Here is a 21,059-nt window from a genome sequence, read left to right on the forward strand (position 1 = left end):
AATTTGGAAATTCTTGCCTCGGGATCAGGTGACTGTGGGTTATGAACTAACACTGCAGCACGAGTGTTAAGAGAATGCTGCATTTCTGGAAATACGCGTCTTTTAATAAGAGATTAAATTGAACGTTTGTTCCATTCACGGTGCTCACTGACCTACATTGCACCTTTTCCCAGCAGTACCTTCTTGCGATCAAGTCTCTCCACAGTCCCACCCTTAATGATCTAACATTGTCCAGCCCTGCAATTCCCCACTCTGCACTCATCCGAGATCTCTGTGTTCCTCTAATTCTGGTCTTTTACATTGCCCCATGATTGAATCACAGAATCCCCACAGGACCGAAGGAGGTCATTTAGCCCACTGAGTCCGCAGTGACTCTCTGGCAGAGCGTCTTAACGAGGCCCTCTCCCCATAACCCCGCACATTCACCATGGCTAATCCATTGAACCTACACATCTTGGGACACCAAGGGGCAATTTATCGTAGCTAATCCACCTAACCCTACACATCTTTGGACTGTGGGAGGAAACTGGAGCACCCAGAGGAAACCCATGCAGACACGGGGAGAATGAACAAACTCCAAACTGGTTGGAATTGAACCTGGGTCCCCGGCTCTGTCAGGCAGCAGTGCTAACCACTGTGCCACCATGACACGGCAAAGCTTCCAGTTGCTTCATCTTCAAGCTCTGGAATATCCACTCTAAACCCCTCTGCCTCCTCCACAGCTGTCAACCATGACTCAGTTAGTAGCTGAGTCAAAAGATTCAAGTCACCCTCCAAAGATCAGGCACTAGGTCCAGGCTGTGACTTCAGGAATGGTACTGAGAGAATGCTGCACTGTCAAATGTGCATCTTTCCAATGAGACTTTGAACCAAGGCTCCATCTCTTTTCTCAGGTGGACACAGAAGATCCCATGGTACTGTTCCAAAGAACAGCAGGAGAGTTCTCTTGTGCCTTGGCCAATATTTATCCCTCAACTGAAATCACGAAAACAAGGGTGACACAGTGGCAAGCACTGCTGCCTCACAGTGCCAAGGACCCGGGTTCGATTCCCAGCTTGGGTCGCTGTCTGTGTGGAGTTTGCACATTCTCCCCATGTCTGTGTGAGTTTCCTCCGGGTGCTCCGGTTTCCTCCCACAGTCCAAAAGACGTGCTGGTTAGGTGCGCTGGCCATGCTAAATTCGCCCTCAGTGTACCTGAACGGTGCCAGAGTGTGGTGACGAGGGGATTTTTGCAGCAACTTCATTGCAGTGTTAATGTAAGCTTACTCGTGACACTAATAAATAGACTTTAGCTTAAAGATTACCACATTGCCTTTTATGGGATCTCACTTTATGCAAAGCAGCTTCCAGCTAACATACATTCCAATAGCAATTATATTTGAGAACGGAGAGATGTTTTGGAAATTACTGAGATTGTGAAATCTCTTACAAGAATCCCAAGTTCTTTCTCACTGAACTGAAAGCTATTCATTTTGCTTGCTGTGGAGTTTGCCCCCTTCTCTACTCTCGCCTTAGTCCAGAGTTTTTTTTAAGCACACTTGCCAACAGATAAAGTACAAGTTCTCAATAGTGCAACCACTGGTTAAAGGTCTACCTTAATATGCAAATTGCTCGGAGCTTTCCCAAGCGTTGTATGGTTGTTGCGGGAGTTTCACAGGATATTGAAAGGGATGTTCATTGGCAGTGGCACAGGGCAACATTACAGCACCAGCAGGCAGTTAGGAAACTGAAACTCCTTCAACACAATAGGAACAGGACTAGGCCATTCAGCCCTTCAAACCAGTTCTATCTTTCAAAGAGATCATGGTTGATCCACAATCCAAATCCGTTGACCTACGCTTGCTCCAAACTCTTCAATACCTTTGACTAACCAATCTTAATTTTGATATTTTCTAAAATAAATAATTGGTTTAACATTGATTGCTGTTTGCAGATGAGTGTACAAGCATTACCTAATTTCATTCCTGCAAAGTGCAACTCTAATTGCTACGGAGAGTGTAGGACAATGATGGGCAATCTCGGCTAGTGTGTGGGCCGCACGTGTAGCCCTTCTCCCTCTCAGCAGGCCGCAAGACTGAAAACGGACTTGTTCACTAACCATGACCCCTTGATTAAGATTTAATACATGCTGAATGTTTCATAATGAGTTATAGAAAACTCTTAACTATCAACTTCAAATGGTAAAAACAATAAATATTTACACTCTGGACACAGAGGAAGTGCACAGCTCTCACAGTCAATGTTGTGTGTAATCAGTGAGCGCCTCACTTCACTTGCCCTTGCATTACTGGCATCAGTCACACTTCGATTCCACTACAAATAGTATTCAGCAGAACGTGGCAACCCTGCACGTGGGCAACGGCCAACCAAATGTCTCATGGACCCAGGTAGGCCCCCAGCCCACAGCTTTCCCAGCCCTGGTGCAGGATGTGGGGGGAAAATCAACGGAAACTATTCTGTTGCCCTTAATAGCTTGGAAACTTTGATCAAATCCTTCTAAATTCCAGGGAACACAACCCTAATTTGTACCATCTCTCCTCATAATGTAGGCATTCCGGTAAGCCAAAACTGCACTCCCTCCAAGGCCCTTACATCCTTGTGAAGGTGCGGTGCCCAGAACCGCTCACAGCAACTCGGGGTATGAACCAACCAAGGGCCTGAATCACATCTTCCACTCCCCAACATTCTCATCCTCTAGGTGTAAAGGCCAGCATTCCAGTAGCCTTTCCGATTATTCTCTATACCTGTTCACGACATTTAACTGATCTACGTATCAGAAATCTAATCAAGTCTAAGGAGACTGAAACTGAAGCACATTATTCCAAGTGAGGCCTGACCTAAATCTTGGACAAGAACACAGTGGAACACAAGTCTGGGACCAGTGTCCATATTGCTCTCTCCAACCAACTCTCTCATTCACCCTTGTTGTAAAGAGTTAGTTATACTTCCTTGTTTTCAATTCCTGGCATCGTGCAAAAGCAGAATGAGGTTGCAAAACAGACATAAATCCATTAGTGACATTGAAAGGTGGATCAGCCAGAGGCAAGTTGAGAGGTAACAAACATGCATTAGGCTCTTGCATTAGGTTTAAGCGTGTGCTAACATCAGCACGTCCCAACACCTGGGTCTTGCAATCCCAAAATAAACTGGAATCCAGGAAGACCAAGTAAAATATCAACTGGCCCTTCCATCTGCAAACTACATGGGACCCATGAGCTGACAGAGTCACAGAATCAGAATCACAGAATCTTTACAATGCAGACATAGTCCACTCAGCCCATCAAGTCCATACTGGCCTTCTGATAGAACATTCTACCCAGTCCCACTCCCCTGCCGTATCCCTTGAACCTTGCACATTTTCCCTTTTCAGATATCAATCCAGTTCCCCTTTGAATACCTCGATTGAACCTGCTCCCACCACCCCCTCGGGAAGTTTGTTCCAGATTCCAATCACCCTCTGAGTGAATTTCTTTTTCCTCACATGACTTATCCTCCTTTTGCCCATTACTTTGAATCTGTGCCCCCTAGTTCTTGAAGTAACCCCGAGTCCATACCCCTCAGGTTCTTGAATACCTCCATCAAGTCTCTCTTAGCTTTCTTTTCTCCAAGAAAAACAGGACCATTCTCTCCAATCTATCGTCGCAATGACAGTTGTTTATAGCTGGAATCATTCTCGTGAATCTCCTCTGTACTCCACTACCTTCACATCCTTCCTCATAGGGCACCCAACACAGGACGCAGTGCTCCAGATGAGGCCTAGTGTCTTATACAAGATCATCCTTACTCTTGTACTCAACGCCCCTATTTATTAAACCGAGGATACCATATGTTTTATTAACTGCCCTCTCATCATCGAGGCATATAATTTTCACACCCTGCCTGAAGGTTTCAGATTTGTTCTAGGTTTGAAGGAATCTGAATGTGTGATTCCAAGAAAATGAGAATAGCCTGGAAGGCCCTCAGCGCTCCTGGGTTAGGATTGAGAATAATCAGCCTGTGCTCACAATCAGTATTCAGCTTCAGCTGTTGGGAAAGGGTTTCTATATGTAGGGAACATACTTGAGATTGGGAAACAAGGCTAGAGAATACCAACGAATGATAGGATACTAAGCAGTGTTGTGAAACAAAGGAACTTTCAACTCTATGGGGAGGTGATGGCCTCATGGTACTATTGCTAGACTATTAATCCAGAAACTCAGCTAACGTTCTGGGAACCTGGGTTTAAATCCTGCCATGGTAGATGGTGGAATTTGAATTCAATTTAAAAAAATCTGGAATTAAAAATCTACTGCTGACCATGAAATCATTGTCGATTGTCAGAAAATCAAAATCTGGTTTACTAATGTCCCTTTAGGGAAGGAAATGTGGCATCCTTACTTGGTCTGGCCTACACGTGGGGGGCCCAGGCAGAGTGGGTAGGAAGGTCCTATTTCCCTTAGGCAAGATGGCACAATGGTTAGCATTGCTACCTCACGAAGCCAGGGACCCAGGTTCAATTCTGGCCCCAGGTCACTGTCTGTGTGGGGTTTACACGTTCTCCCCGTGTCTGCGTGTGTTTTCTCCGGATGCTCCAGTTTCCTCCCACAGTACAAAGACGTATGAGTTAAGTTGATTGGCCATGTTAAATTGGCCCTAGTGTCAAGGAGATTAGCAGGGTAAACGTGTGGTGTTTTGGTGTTAAGGACTGGATGGGGTGGTGGTCGGTGCAGACTCCATGGGCCAAATGGCCTCCTTCTACACTATAAGGATCCTAGGTCAATAACCAGGGGACATATACTGAAAATTAACTGGCGGAAGGATTAAAGAGGAGTTAAGGAGGAATCTTTTCCGAGTGCTGGTGGAGTCTGGGACTCATTTCTCCAGAGGACAGAAACCCACGACATGTTGAAGAAGTTCTTGAGTATATCCATAAAGGGCTATGAACCAACAATTCAAAAACAGGAAGCAGTTGCACACCTTTTTCAGCTGGCACCAACATAATGGGCCAAATGGCCTCCTTTTGTGCCTTATTTACGTTTCTCTGAAGGTGAACTTGTGACCAGACTTGGCGTCAATTCTTTCTGAATCTAAGAGGTCAGCTCATACGTAAAGAATGGTGACTTCACAGAGTGCTGGGGGCCTTTGCGCATCTCTGGAACTTTAGCCCAGACCGCTTGCTGCCACTAGTAAGTGAAGGGAGAAAGTTGAATGAAGCTTGTGTTTACTCAGTTAATAATTTCACCACTGAATCAGGAGCTGAATGCATAATCTAGGCTACGTGGGGCACAGCTGAAGGAGGGCTACGTTGCTAAAGATGCCAACTTCTAGCTAAGACAGAGGATTTGATAGAATGTCAAATGTCATGGGAAGCAAAAAGGATGATATTCATGGAATCAGAATAGAATCTCTACAGTGCAGGAGGCGGCCATTTGGCCCATTAAGCTTGGACTGATAATAATCCCACCTAGGCCCTATCCCCTTAACCCCACCTATTTTCTCCACTAACCCCCTGACACAAGCGGCAATTTAGCACAGCCAATCCACCCAACCTGATCGTCTTTGGAGTGTGGGAGGACACCGGAGCACCCGGAGGAAACCCACGCAGACACGGGAAGAATGTGCAAACTCCACACAGTCACCCAAGGCCTGAATTGAACCCAGGTCTCTGGTGCTGTGAGGCAGCAGTGCCGCAGTATTTAGAAATATTTCTGAAGGGATAGGATATGTTGGGCCACAGGCCTTTCCTCACCTGAACCAATCTTAAGCATATTTAACTGTCCGTCTATTACAGGGCAGCAGTCACCCAGTTATCAGCAAAAGGCTTTGAGTGCATTCTGCAATTTAAAGTTAAGAAATCTATTCAAAAGCCACAAAACCAAACAAGGAAATCAGCAACAGCCTGTTCCCCAAACTCCACTTCCTTGACATTAAGTAACCTTTCACATTCAAATGCCAGTTCTTAATGCTCTCCACTGAGGTACAAGATTGTGAGTTCTGAGTTCAAATCCCACTCAAAGATCTGGGGGGGGGGGGGGGGGGGGCATATTTTTGTGCCCTGCACACCACAGGAATCAGGCAAAGGTCTGTTAACCTCAAGCAGGATTTTCTGGTTGTGGGGCAAGGGCAGCTGGAAAATGCTACCCTTGATCACCAAAACCTCGGCTGATGCTCCAGCGCAGGAGCTGGGAGAGTGCTGGACCATCAGCATTTCAGAAGAGACATTCAACCAAGACCCCATTCAGGTAGGTGCAACACATCCCTTGGCACTATTTGGAAACAGGGCATATAAAGAATAGCAGATTAGCTGTAAAGACTCGCATTCTAATCAGTATTCTGTAAATTATGTGTGCTTTTATATGCCTTATTTGTCAGCAGAACTCTCCACTCACCTGACGAAGGAACAGAATTCCGAAAGCTTGTGGGTTTTACTACCAAATAAACCTGTTGGACTTCTTACTGTGTTTACCTCAGTCCATCTCCACATCATGGAAAAGCAGGGGAGTTATTTCACAATGTTCTGGCCAATATTTATCCTTTAATCAATCAATGTCACAAAAATAATTATTTGGACATTAGCACATTGCTGTTTGTGGGAGCTTGCTATGTACTGCTTAGCCATCACATTTTCGACATTACAACAATGTGTACACAAGACGGAGGTACTTCATTTCATAGAATCCCTACAGCGCAGAAAGAGGCCGTTTGGCCCATCGAGCCTACACCAACAACAATCCCACACAAGTCCTATCTCCATTACCCCACATATTTAAAGCGTAATTGTCACAAGTAGGCTTGCATTAACATTGAAATGAAGTTACTGTGAAAATTCCCTGGTCACCACACTCTGGCGCCTGTTTGGGTACTGAGGGAGAATTTAGTGTGGCCAATGTACCTAACCAGCACGTCTTTCGGATTGTGGCAGGAAACCGGAGCACCCAGAGGAAACCCCACGCAGACACGGGGAGGAACATACAAACTCAGCACAGATTTTTTGATGCTTTAAGTTATACAAGAATCTATACACATCCTTACAAACCTACAGCACAAACGATGTCCTACCTGCTACAATGTGGATATGCCGGCGTTGGACTGGGGTAAACACAGCAAAAAGTCTGACAACACCTAAACCTGGTGTTGTCAGACTTCCTACCTGCTACACCATGAACGTAAAAAGTTATAATACTGATTTATTTTTTAAAAAAACACCAGGAACAGTGATAGTGTGCACCAGATCAAAAACTATTTCAGTTTTAAGGCAGCGGATTTCCTCTTTTTTTAAGAATAAATGAGCCCAGTTGGGGGGAGGAGGAGAACTTCCTGTGCAAATGTATTGTAAACCATTTGTCTAGAATTAGTTAACCTTGCAGCTGTGATCAGAATGACTTGAACATTGGGGGGGAAAAAAGCTTATAAATTTTTAACGTTAAAAAAGAGGGGGCCGGAAACAATCCTTTGGCAAAAAGGATGTTAAATGAAGGAGATTCAAATCACCAGGGTGAGGGATGGCGTGGAATAATTTAAGAACAAGGAAAGACTCAAACATCCCTCAGTGCCTGCAGCGCAACCCAACTTGATTAGAGCGGAAGCCCCGCCCACAAAAGTAGCATTTCAGATCGGCGCGCTGATTGGCCGAGGGTGCCATCAATCAGATACAAACCCTCCAAACCAGCAGGTTAGGTGGCGCCCTGCCTCTCCTTTGTAACAATCTGAGAGACAGATACACTTAGACTCATCTTGGTTTCACTTTTAAACACTGTGGGGGGACAAGAACAAATCTAACCTTAAACAGGAGAGCAAACATAAAGGTCCACAAACACAAAGCAGGGCGACTCCCGAGAGAAGTAAAATGAATTTTAAACCATCAGTTCTAATGATTGATTTTACCAGACTTACCCATTCCTGTCAAGACGCTTCTCTTTTTTTTCTCTCTGGTTTGATTCTGGAGCAGGTTGTTACCCCCTCCCCATCCCCTCCCTCTTTAGATCTTTAATGCTTTTGGTGCAATGAAGAGAGGGAGGGATTGGTGTGGGTGAGGTTAAAGGGGGATCTCCTTGTGTACTGAGGGAGCAGATTTGTTGATGAGAGGGAAAGACAGAGAGAGAGAGAGAGAGCCCAGGCTCTGGGAGGAGGGATGTAGCAGCCACTGCATCACGTGAACACACAGCAAACAGCCCACGTGTCTCATTCATCTCCCAAACACACTCCAGCCTTCAGCAACACCCACTCATTCACACTCACTACAGCTTGCAGCACTCACTCATTCACACTCACTCCAGCTTTTAGCAGCCCCCCCACACACAAATACACACACTCCAGCCTTCAGCAGCACTCACTCATTCACACTCACTCCAGCCTGCAGCACTCACTCATTCACACTCACGCCGGCTGGCAGCACCCCCCCCGCCACACACACACTCCAGCCTGCAGCAGAACTCACTCATTCACACTCACTCCAGCCTTTAGCAACCCCCCCCCCCACTACACACACACACACACACACTCACTCCAGCCTGCAGCATCACTCACTCATTCACACTCACCCCAGCCCGCAGCAGCACTCACTCACTCCAGCCTGCAGCACCCCCCACACTCACACACTCCAGCCTGCAGCACCCCCCACACTCACACACTCCAGCCTGCAGCACACACTCACTCATTCACACTCCAGTCTGCAGCACCATTCACTCACACACTCACTCCAGCCTGCAGCAGCACACACACTCATTCATTCTCCAGCCTGCAGCAGCACACACACTCATTCATTCTCCAGCCTGCAGCAGCACACACTCATTCACCCCCCCATACACATACACTTCAGCCTGCAGCACACACTCACTCACACTCCAGCTGCACACACTCACTCATTCACATTCACTCACACTAACACACTCACTCACACACTCCAGCTGCAGCAGCACACACACATTCACTCACACTAGCACGTTCACTCTTACACAAACTCCAACCTGTAGCAGTATGCACTCACTCACACACGCACACACAGTGGTACAGTGCTCAGCACTGCTGCCTCACAGCACCATGGATCCAGGTTCGATTCCTGGCTTGCGTCACTGTGTGAAATCTACACCTTCTTTCGTGTCCGCGTGGAATTTTGCCTGGGTGCTCTGGTTTTCTCCCACAGTCCGAAAGATGTGCTCGTTAGGTGCAATAGCCATGCTAAATTCTCCCTCAGTGAACCCGAACTGGTGCCGGAGTGTGGTGACCAGGGGATTTTCACAGCAACTTCATTGCAGTGTTAGTTATGTCTACTTGTGACACTAATAAATAAACTTTACTCACTCACTGACTCGCACTCACTGAAATGCTCACTCATGCACTCACTCACACGTACACTCATTCACACTCACACACTAACTCACACGCACTCACTCGCTTGCTCACTCACAGACACACATGCACACACACTCACGCACACACACATGCACACACGCACTCTCGCTCGCATACGCATATACACTGAATCACACGTGCACACACTTACACATACACACATGCACACGTTCTCACTCAGACACACACACACTTAGTCACGCTCACTCAGAAACACACACCCCTGTTGCATACGCTCACTCACGCTCTCACACACGCAAGTTCTCATTCACCCCCTCACTCACGCACACACTCTCACTCACTCATACACTGACTTGCACACACACACACATTCACACTCACTCACTCATATTCAGTCAAGCGGTGACCATAAATTGTCAGCCAGCAAATTTCTCAGTAGATATTTAACAAAAAAAGCACACACAAAGTAACTGCTGCAGATTGCTGGAAAGCTAAACCACAAGCAGCAAAAATGCTGTAAATGAAAGGCAAAATACTGCAACTTGCTAGAAATCTGACATATATGCAGATAAAAAATGCTGTAAAGTAAAATCAAAATTCTGGAGCCAAGATCTTTTCCCCAGGGTAGGGCAGTCCAAAACTAGAGGGCAGAAGTTTAACATGAGAGGGGAATGATTTAAAAGGATCTCAGGGGCAACGTTTTCATACAGAGGCTGTTGCATATGGTGGCACAGCAGTTATCACTGCAGCCTCACAGCACCAGGGATCAGATTTCGATTCCTGGCTTGGATCAGTGTCTGTGTAGAGTTTGCACATTCTCCCTGTGTCTGTGTGGGTTTTCCCCGGGTGCTCCGGTTTCCTCCCACAGTCTGAAAGATGTGCTGTTTAGGTGCATTGACCATGTTAAATTCACCCTCAGTGTAACTGAACAGGCACCAGAGTGTGGCAACTAGAGGCTTTTCACAGTGACTTCATTGCAGTGTTAATGTAAGCCTATTTGTGACACTAGTTAAACAGTAAAAGTGCTGTAAATGAAAAGCAAAATACTGCACTTGCTGGAAAGCTGAAGTCTATGCAGAGAAAAATGCTGTAAAGAAAAATCAAAATTGTGTAGCCAAAGTCTTTTCCCCAGGGAGGGGAGTCCAAAACTAAGGGGCATAAGTTTAAGGTGAGAGGGAAAAGATTTAAAATGGTCCTGAGGGGCAACTTTTTCACACAGAGAGTGATGCATATATGGAATAAGCTGCCCGAGGAGGTGGTACAGGTGAGTACAATTACAACATTTAATAGACATTTGGACAGGTACATGAATAGGAAAGGTTTAGAGGGATATGGGCCAAACGCAGGCAAATGGGACTAGGAAAAGTCCCATTTGCTGGGCTGGGCTTCCGGAAAAGCTCACAGAAGCCTGCACTCAACCCTGAACAACTAGATAACAAAGAAATCTATGTCAGACGTCTATTCATAGACTACAGCTCAACATTTTAATACCATTATTCCTACAAGACTCATGGCCTGGGGCTTGGCTTCTACTTCTATACTTCCTAGACTTCCTAACCCACAGACCGCAATCAGTAATGATAGGCAACGACACCTCTTTCACGATCATCCTCAACACCAGAGCTCTGCAAGGCTGTGTCCTCAGCCCTTTATTATACTCCTTATAGACCACTGACTATGGTCAAATTCTCCTCCAACTCAATTTTCAAATTTGCTGATGACACCACCATTGTTGGTCGGATCTCAAACAATGATGAGTCACGGTACGGGAAAGAGATCGAGAATCTGGTGAGCTGGTGCAACGACAATAATCTCTCCCTCAATGTCATCAAAATGAAGGAAATAGTTATTGACTTCAGGGAGCATACTGGAATCATAGAACCCTACAGTGCAGAAAGAGGCCCTTCAGCCCATCGAGTCTGCACCGAACACAATCCCACCCAGGCCCTACCACCATATCCCGACATATTCTACCCACTAATCCCGCTAACCTATGCATCCCTGGACACTAAGGGGCAATTTCTTAGCATGGCCAATCAATCTAACCCACGCATGTTTGGACTGTGGGAGGAAACCGGAGTACCCGGAGGAAACCCACACAGACACGAGGAGAATGTGTAGACTCCGCACAGACAGTGACCCGAGCCGGGAATCGAACCCAGGATCCTGGAGCTGTGAAGTAGCGGTGCTAACCACTGTGCTACCATGCCGCCCACGGTATGGGTACCCCTACCCACATAGGGGTATGGAAGGCATACCCCTGTCTACATCAATGGGAATGAAGTAGAAATAGTCAAGAACTTCAAGTTCCTAGGTATCCAGATCACCAACAAGCTGTCCTAATCCCTCCATGCAGACACTATAGTTAAGAAAGCCTACCAACGTCTCTACTTCCTCAGAAGACTAAGGAAATTTGGCGTGTCCACAACAACTCTCACCAACTTCTACATATGCACCACAGAAAGCATTTCTGTATCACCGGTTGGTATAACTCCTGCTGTGACCCAAGGCCGTGAGAAATTACAAAGGGTTGTGAATGAAGGCCAGTTCATTATGCAAACCAACCTCCCATCCAGTGACTCTGTCCGTTGGCTTCCCACTGCCTCAGAAAAGCAGCCAGCGTAATTAAGGACCTCACGCACCCCGGACATTTCCTCTTCCACATTTTTCCATCAGGAAAAAGGTACAAATGTCTGTGATCACGTACTAACCGACTCAAGAACAGCTTCTTCCCTGCTGCCTTCAGACTTTTGAATGGACCTACCTCGCATGAAGTCGATCTTTCTCTACACCCTAGCTATCTTTGTAACACTACATTCTGCACTCTCTCCTCTCCTGCTCTATGAACGGTATGCTTTGGCTGCAAGAAACAATACTTTTCACTATATACTAATACACGTGACAATAATAAATCAAATCAAATCAAGAATGTGTCACAGAGCTGACCAATGTGATATTTTGTTGAAATTGCTTTGTCCTCCCCTTACCGCCAGCACACTGGGAAAATTCAGCCCAATATTTCAGTTTGATGAGCGTTCATCAGAACTGGAAAAAGTCAAAAATGTGGCAGGCTTTAAACAAGTGAAAAAGAAAGGGGTCGAATAAAGCACAAAATGGAATGCCTGTGAGAGACTGGAAGGCAGAAGAGATTAATTAAGGTTAAGGGTGGCACAGCGGTTAGCACTGCTGCCTCACAGGTCCAGAGACCCGGGTTTGATTCCCGGCTTGGGTCACTGTCTCTGCACATTCTCCCCGTATCTGCGTGGGTTTCCCTCCAGGTGCTTCAGTTTCCTCCCACAGTCCGAAGATGTGCAGGTTAAGTGCATTGGCCATGCTAAATTGCCCCTTTGTGTCCTGGGATGTGTATGTTAGCGGGATCAACAGGGTAAATATATGGGGTTACGGGGATAGAGCTTGGGTGAGATTGCTGTTGGTGCAGATTCAATGGGCTGAATGGCCTCCTTCTGCACTGTAGGGTTTCTATGATTCTAATTAACAAAAGGATTAATGGTGCAAAACCAAAGAGAGTGATAATGGGACAAGTAAACAAACAAAAGATGGGCTGAAAGGAAGTGTGAATAGTCATTTGGCAGTATAGAAGTTAAGTATTGTTGAGAAAAGAGACATGCTGCCAAAATTTCCCATCTTGCACTCATCAGGACAGACACAAGAATGCCAAATTTCAAAGGCAACAACAATTTCTACTGCATGAGAAAAGTTGGTTGGCAAGTCAACCCTGGTTGGTTGAGGCATTGTCTCAAGGTAGAAACTATAATAGAATGTCTTTTTTCAGCAAAACTTGCAGTGTGAAAAGTAGAATGATGGACTGCCTCCACCCAAAGGTGATAAAAAGGAGAGAAATGAGAAAGGAAAAGAAAAGCAAAGGCAAAAGAAACAAAATGGGATCTAAAATTATTCCTCTCGATGTTGTTGGTCACTCATAGAAAGGCAGAATGGGTGCTGGCAGCGCAAAAACAAGGGGGACATGGAGATGTTGCTGGTTTCTCACCTGGCTGCCAACCCAGTTGACAAGCTGGCCAGCTGCCAGGCATGAAAACAAGTGGCTGGAAGCAATAGCCATAGAACCTCATGGACGCCGCAACAATTCGGGGAGGCTGAAGCTCAATGTTTGGTTGGGGAGAGGGGGGCAATCAGGAGAGGAGAAGGCTGGAGATCAATGCTTGGGTGGGAATGGGGGAATGGTTGGCCACAATTATGGTATAGGGAGAATATTGGGTACTGAAGGTCTACAACCGTACTGGGAGAGAGGGGCAGCACGGTGGCACAGCAATTAGCACTGCTGCCTCACAGTGCCAAGGACCTGGCTTCAAATCTGGCCTCAAGTGACTGTGTGGAGTTTGCATGTTCTCCCAGTGTCTGCATGGGTTCCGTCTGGGTGCTCCGATTTCCTCCCACAGTCTGAAGATGTGCGTGTTAGGTGGATTGGCCATGCTAAGTTGCCCCTTGGTGTCCCAGTTATGTGTAGGTCAGGGGATTAGTGGAGTTGCTTGGGGTTATGAGGATAGGGCGGGGAATGGTCCTGGGTAAGAAACTCTGTTGGACAGTCAGTGCAGACTTGATGGGTCAAATGGCCTCCTTTTGCACTGTAGGATTGTACTTGAGAGACAACCATCAACAAAGGGGAGGCAGGAGGGGCAGTGTAGGAGAGATTAGCATCCATTCATGTTATTCAAGATCCACAAGGAATGCTAGAGAAGGCACATACCGAATTAAATTGGCATCTCACATGCCTGTTGTGAGGCAGGGGGTTGAGTGTGGAAACACTATGTCTCTGTTTTCCTCTAAACGCAAATGATCATAACCCAGCTACCACAGTTGTGAATATTTGAAGAGGATTTTCACTGTATAAGTAAAATACATTAGTGGATTTGAAAAGCTTTGATGGCAGCAGGTTGTAGTGGTCTGGAATACACCGCCCGAAATAATAATCATAGCACATTCATCTCAAAAGGGAATTAGAATTAAATTTGGGAAGGAAAAATGTGCATGGCTATGGGAAAGAGCAGGGCAATGAGACTAATTGAATGTTTTATTAAAAGGGCTAGCATAATCACAATGGGCTGAATGGCTTCTATGCTGTGTGACACTATGATTGCAAGATTCTATTTAATATGGTACAAATATTTGTTCCCAACTTTTGCAAATGACCTTGCTTGGATTTTCCAGTACTTTACGTGCATCCAATGATAATAAAAATTAAACCAAGACAAATGTTTCTCTCACATTTATTGTAAAATAGCATTAATAACAGCAAGGTCCATGACTGAAGTTAATTGATTGTTAAGCTCTCTCTCGCTAAAGTGTGGCCTTGTACAAATTACCAGACTTCTGGCCTCATGTACAGTTACAAGGGCAAATTAGTTTCTATGCTGATCAGAGTAGGCTGAACAGGCTTGGGTCTCTCTGGAAAAGAGAAGGCAGAGGTGCCCAGATCTGGCAGTCTTTAAAATAATCAAAGGGTTTGATGGGGGAGGCCTTCAGAAAATGTCTCCACTCGGACAGGACCCAAAATGACATGACAAAAGCATGAAAATAAAAGTAAAGTAAAATAAAAACAAAATAAATTAACACTGCAATGAAGTTACTGTGAAAATCCCCCGGTCGCCACACTCTGGCACCTGTTCGGGATATGGAGATGCCGGTGTTGGAGTGGGGTAAACACAGTAAGAGGTCTCACAACACCAGGTTAAAGTCCAACAGGTTTATTTGGTAGCCAACGCCACTAGCTGTTCGGGTACACTGACGGAGAATTTAGCATGGTCAATGCACCTTCCCAGCACATTGTTCAGACTGTGGGAGGAAACCAGAGCACCTGGAGGAAACCCACGCAGATACGGGGAAAATGTGCAGACTCCGCACAGACAGTCGCCCAATCTGGGAATCGAACCCAAGTCCCTGGGGCTGTCAGGTAGCAGTGCTAACCACTGTGCCGCTATGGACTAAGTTGCTATTGTTCGATGGAGACCAATGAAATGAGGGTAGTGTGCAGCATAAAGGCTAACGAAAATTAGCTCCTATGCTGTGGACTTGATGCAATATTAGGTTATATATAAATGATCAAACACAAGATAAATGGGATTTTTTTTTGAGATTTGTCTTTGATTTTGGCCAATTTTAGTTGCTGGGCTTTCTCACTCCCCTAATGCAATCAGATGGTACAAAATAAAAACTTCATCACCAAATGCAGGTACATGCAGTGATAAAGGTAGTTCTGTTTTGCCTTTCTGTGGTATGGTTGCACCTGTACTAAGGTTTTAATGAGCGATATATTGGTCAGAATGGCTCCATAGTACATCTTTTCAGTACAGCTCACACACTCCCCAGAGACGGTTACCGAACTGGAAATCCGAATTAGTTATTTCCCTCCCTAGCCTAGTAATACCAAAGTAATTATAGTTCCATAAATCGCCATGGCTTAGAATTGGTCGATCCACCCAGACTGGGAATTAAACTAAGTTTGTACGGCTGGGTATTATGTTGGATTTTACACTTGCTGACTGAGAAATCAAGAGAGCTATAAATCAATTGATTGTGAGCCAAATCTTGATTAAAATCTAAGGAACAGAAATGGGGAAGCATACACCATTCTAGGTCAATAAAACATTGAATGGTGAATCAATAAATGTAACAAATCCTTCAATTCTAATCATTTTTGATCCCCTTAATGTTCAGTCAACAGTAAGGAAGGCAAATGTAATGCTGGCATTCATGTTGAGAAGGCTAGGATACAAGAGCAGGAATGTACTTCTGAGGCTGTATAAGGCTCTGGTCAGACCCCATTTGGAGTACTGTGAGCAGTTTTTGGTCCTGTATCTAAGGAAGGATGTGCTGGCCTCGGAGAGGGTCCAGAGGAAGTTCACAAGAATGATCTCTGGAATGAAGAGCTTGTCGTATGAGGAAGAATTGAGAACTCTGGGTCTATACTCATTGGAGTTTAGACGGATAACGGGGATACTGCGAGGAGTGGATAGAGTGGATGTGGAGAGGATATTTCCGCTAGTAGGAAAAACTAGAACCAGAGGGCACAATCTCAGGCTAAAGGGATGATCCTTTAAAACAGAGATGAGAAGGAATTTTTTTCAACCAGAGAGTGGTAAATCTGTGGAACTCTTTGCTGCAGAAGGCTGTGGAGGCCAGGTCGCTGAGTGTCTTTAAGACAGAGATAGATCGGTCCCTGATTAATAAGGGGATCGGGGGTTATGGGGAAAAGCTAGGAGAAGGGGGATGAGAAAAATATCAGCCATGACTGAATGGCGGAGCAGACTGGCTGGGCTGAATGGCCTAATTCTGCTCCTATGTCTTATGGTCTTATCTAAGGAAAAATATATTGGTATTGCAGGCAGTCCAGAGAATGTTCACTAGGTTGAACCTGGGTGTGGAGGGATTTTCTCCTGAGGAGAGTTGAGTAGTTTCGGCCTGTACTCACTGGAGTTTAGAAGAATGAGAGGTATAGCATTCTCAGGGGGCTTGACAGGGTAGGTGCTGAGAGGATGTTACCCCTTGTGGGAGAGTCTGGGACCAGAGGACATAATCTCAGAGTAAGGGGTCATTTAAGACAGAAATGAGGGGGAATTTCTTCTCTCAGGAGGTAATGAATCTGTGGAATTCTTTGCTGCAGAGGCTGGGTCGTTAAATATGTTCAAGGCTGAGACAGACAGCTTTTTAATCAGTAAAGGAACCAAGGGTTATGGAGATAAAACAGGAAAATGGAGTTGAGGATGATCATCTCAGGTCAGATCAGTCATAGGGGGAAATTTTACCATCCCGCCTGCCATGGAAATTGGAGAGGGCCGGACATTGACCATGTAAAGGTCTGTTGACCTCAGGTAGGATATTCCGATCTTGGGGTGAGTGCAGCCGGAAAGTCCCGTCCAGGAATTTGTTGAACGCTGGAGCAGACTTGATGGGCCGAATGGCCTACTTCTGCTCCTATGTCTTATGGTCTTATGGTCTAATCTTACATTTTGGGATTCCCCAAACTACCCAATATCTAACATGTTTTGTTTAGTGTGATTTATATTGAATGTTTATGTCTTTAGCACATACCTTCACCCGTTCCTCTACTCATTTTCCAGGAAGATTGCGGGGATAGCTAGACAAGGCCAGTTGTCAATCAGCTGCTTTATTCCACTGTGAGTGAGCATACAGAGTGATGATTAACATGGATCGATTTAACCAATTCAAAACAACCCTTTACAATGGACAGGGACATGGAAAAGCTAGTGGAATACTGGATATTATGGGAAGAGATTTCTGATGTGAACATTGAGATATAATGGTCAAACAGAGTGGGGTATCAGTTGGAGAACTGAGTAAGGTTTCAGTTGGAGAATCATGCCGATATTGAGTTGATAATGAGACTACGGTGCAGATTCACTCGGGTGCTTCTTGTTTTGAAGAAGGTCAATATGATGAGCTGGAAAATCGGAATTTCTTTCATTCGCACAGGAGAGATTGCAAAATGATGCAATTAAGGTATTTAAAATCTCGAAGGGGAAGAATAGGAATAGTTAGATAGAAATAGAAATAAATTACTGGAGACCTGAAATACTTTTGTTCCAACAATGAGAGCAACTTCTATTTGTGTGGTTTATTTATTCATTGTCACAAGTAAGGCTTACATTAACACTGCAATGAAGTTACTGTGAAATTCCCCTTGTTGTCACAGTTCGGCACCTGTTTGAGTCAATGCACCTAACCAGCACGTCTCCTGAATGTGGGAGGAAATTGGAGCACCTGGAGGAAACCCACACAGACATGAGGAGAATCTGCAAACTCCACAGACAGTGACCCAAGCCTGGATTCGAACTCAGACCACCGGAGCTGTGAGGCAGCAGTGCTAACCACTGTGCCGTCCATCATCATGAAATGTCCAAAGGCATATTTCACTGGAGCATTAGAAAACAGAGTATGACAGAAACCAGACCACATAAGGAGATACTGGGAGGAGTTTTCCTGTGTCCCCCTCCATGGGAATCATAGTGTGTGGGGGTGGGCCATGCAAATATTCATTGAACTGGGGTGGGATTTTCTGGTTTTGGGGCGAGCACAGCTGGAAAATCCCTCCCATTAGGTCAGATGACCAAAAGCTTGGTGAAAGGGGCAGTTTTATAGGATAATTTAAAAGACTGAAGCATGGTAAAGAGGCAGCCTGGTGTAGACAGGGAAATTCCAGAGCTTGGGACCTAGGCGACTGAAGACACGGCCACCAACGATGGAGCAGTCAAAATTGAGTATACACAAGGGGTCAGAATTAAAGCTATCTTGGAGGATCGCGGGGCTGGAGGAGATTTCAGAGATAGGGAGGGGTGGGGTCATTCATGTTGAGATTTGGAAACATACAGGGCGAAAACGGAAAACTGTACAGGCTTGCTAATGCTCATGTCTTCCAGCCTTTCCAGTTCCACTTTCTTATACAGGAGAATGCCAGCGGGGGCTCAAGATGTGGCAAGAGATTGCCATTTCTGCTTTTTGCTGCCCCACCATGGCAACGTAATCACGTCCACGTCCTGATTTAAATACATTGTAAAGGGTTTGAATGTAATTAACCCACACCCTTGCCGTATATTCAGCACCCGCCATGCTGTTGAACCCTTGGTGAGTATAATTCTTCTCATCAACAAACTCTTTAGTTAATTGTTTGCCACATGGAGTTGCCTCGGGTTATTACACTGGCACTGAAGAGAAACTGGATCAGTGGTTGAGAATCCAAATGCAGAGTTGGAGGGGAAGGAGAGAGATCACTTGAAGTCGAAGTGTTTGGACACCACTATTTGGGAAAATAGAACAATTTGACACTGAGATTGAAAGTTGGGGGCAGTATATTGAGAAGCTGTGGTGTCTTTTTCGTGGCGAATGAAACAGCCTGTGCCCATCGCCATATAACCTGCTGAGGAGCTTGAACCTGAAGCTCCTGACAAAAAAACTTCCAACCGGTTAGTCACTCTGGCTAAGAATCACTATAACCCCTGACCTTCCGTAATCATGCAAAAATACAAATTTCATTCTGCGCCTAGAGAGCCAGGAGAGACTGTCTCCAGCCTTGTGGTCAGAATTCGCCAGCTGGCTGAGCACCATGGGCCTTCATAGGAAACATGCTAAGGGACCGTTTGGTGTGTGCAATCAACAACCCCCAATACCCACGAGAAACTACCTAACCAAAATTTCACTGGAGAAAGCAGGAGAGATGGCCCAAGCGACTGAGTGTGCTGAGTAAGGCATGTGTGATCTTCGGGGCAGGTAGAATGAGGTCAATCAGTGGGGTGGGAAACGGCTGCTCCAAGAAAAAGCCTGAGTGAGGACAGAGCGGAGACTGAAAAGAGCCATTCAGCACCAGGGTCTGAGACTTGCTTTGTTTGTCGGGGAGGGACCACCCCCAAGAAACGTGCCGATGCAGAATCTGTGTCTGCTTCAGATGTAAGAAGAAGGGTGGCCTGCAAACGAGGAGAAGAGCCAAGCAGGCTGTACAGTGAACCCCCAAAAAAGGAAATGATCAGTACAGTCCATGTAAATAAGCTGGTGGAGGAAGTAAAGGAGGGATCCAAGGCTTACATACACTCAGTCAAGTTCAGCTCAGCAAGGTACCACCTACAGAGATTGTCCTGATGATAAACGGCTGCCCCCTGAAGATGGAGGCTGACATTAACTTGGCAGCCACTGTCATTGGGCAAAAAACATTCAAGCATCTCCAGAAGGGACTACAGCCCTTTAACCATTCTGAAGCTATCTTGGTGACGTAGACTGGTGAAACATTAAGAATAATGGGGACAATCTCTGCGCCAGTATCGTACAGGCGCCAGTCTGCTCAGCTGCCCACCATGGAGATTGAAGGACAAAGTCCAAGTCTCACGGGGTGGGACTGGTTAAAACAAACACAACTGGACTGGCTGGAAATATTTAAGGTCCAGGATGGAAGATTCCATGAACTCCTGTGCAAATACCAGGGGGTGTTCCAGAGAGAATTTGGTCGGGTAAAAGGGGTTAAAGCTGAAATTTTTCGGAGCGTGTCCCGTACCTTACTCATTACATAAGAAAATGGAATTGGAAAGGCTGGAAGACTTGAGCATCAGCAAGATATGCAGTTTTCAGAATGGGCCACACCTAATGTCCCTGTCCTGAAACCAGACTAATGCAAGGACAATAAACTAACAGTGAACAGAGGAGCCCAGCTGGATTGTTACCCCATTCCCAGGATAGGGGACCTCTATGCTAAGTTAACAGGAAGCCTCAAATACACTGAGCTAGATCTAAATCATGCTTAACAATAACTGGAACTGGAAGAGGATTCCGGAATGTTTGTTGCAATGAATACCCACAAAGGGGTATATCCGTACACCCAACTGCCATTTAGTGTCTTGTCAGTATGTGCCATTTTCAACACACTATAGAGAGCCTATTACAGGGAACTTCCATATTGGTGATATACTTGGACAATATCCTAATTAAAGGTGCTTCTCCTGAGGAACAAGCCGCAAACCTGAAACTGGAGAAATGTGTTCCCCAATCTTGGGTTCAAAGTGAATGCAAAGGTGCTGCCACCCCTCGAAGACAAGAGGAGTGCCAGAGCTGAGGAGTGGTCACTTAATATGGAAGATTTCTACCAAATGGATAAGCCAGTGCCACTTATTGCCTCAGCCAGGGTGCAGAGATGGGCTTTGTTACTGGCAGCGTGCAGCTATACCTTCCAGTGTAGGCCAGGAACACAGATTCCAAATGCAGATGCATTGAGCCACCTTCCTCTGCCACAG

The 21,059-nt window shown here is 45.6% G+C and overlaps 1 protein-coding gene across 2 annotated transcripts in view; it reads right to left on the reverse strand.

Moving 5' to 3' along the window:
* Positions 1-8,107, reverse strand: part of mpnd (MPN domain containing) — a 40,594-nt gene extending 32,487 nt beyond the window's left edge. Inside the window, exon 1 of one of the 2 annotated variants that reach the window (XM_080212754.1) lies at positions 7,873-8,107. In XM_080212754.1, coding sequence (XP_080068880.1) covers positions 7,873-7,876 — 4 coding nt within the window. In that variant the 5' untranslated portion in view covers positions 7,877-8,107. Of the gene's footprint in view, positions 1-7,038; positions 7,114-7,872 lie in introns of those variants that run through there. The other variant, XM_080212755.1, reaches the window with a different exon arrangement.
* Between the last annotated feature and the right edge of the window lie 12,952 nt (positions 8,108-21,059).

This window comes from Carcharhinus amblyrhynchos, chromosome 26, assembly GCF_965287045.1.
Source record: "Carcharhinus amblyrhynchos chromosome 26, sCarAmb.v2.hapA, whole genome shotgun sequence".
NCBI lineage: Eukaryota > Metazoa > Chordata > Chondrichthyes > Carcharhiniformes > Carcharhinidae > Carcharhinus > Carcharhinus amblyrhynchos.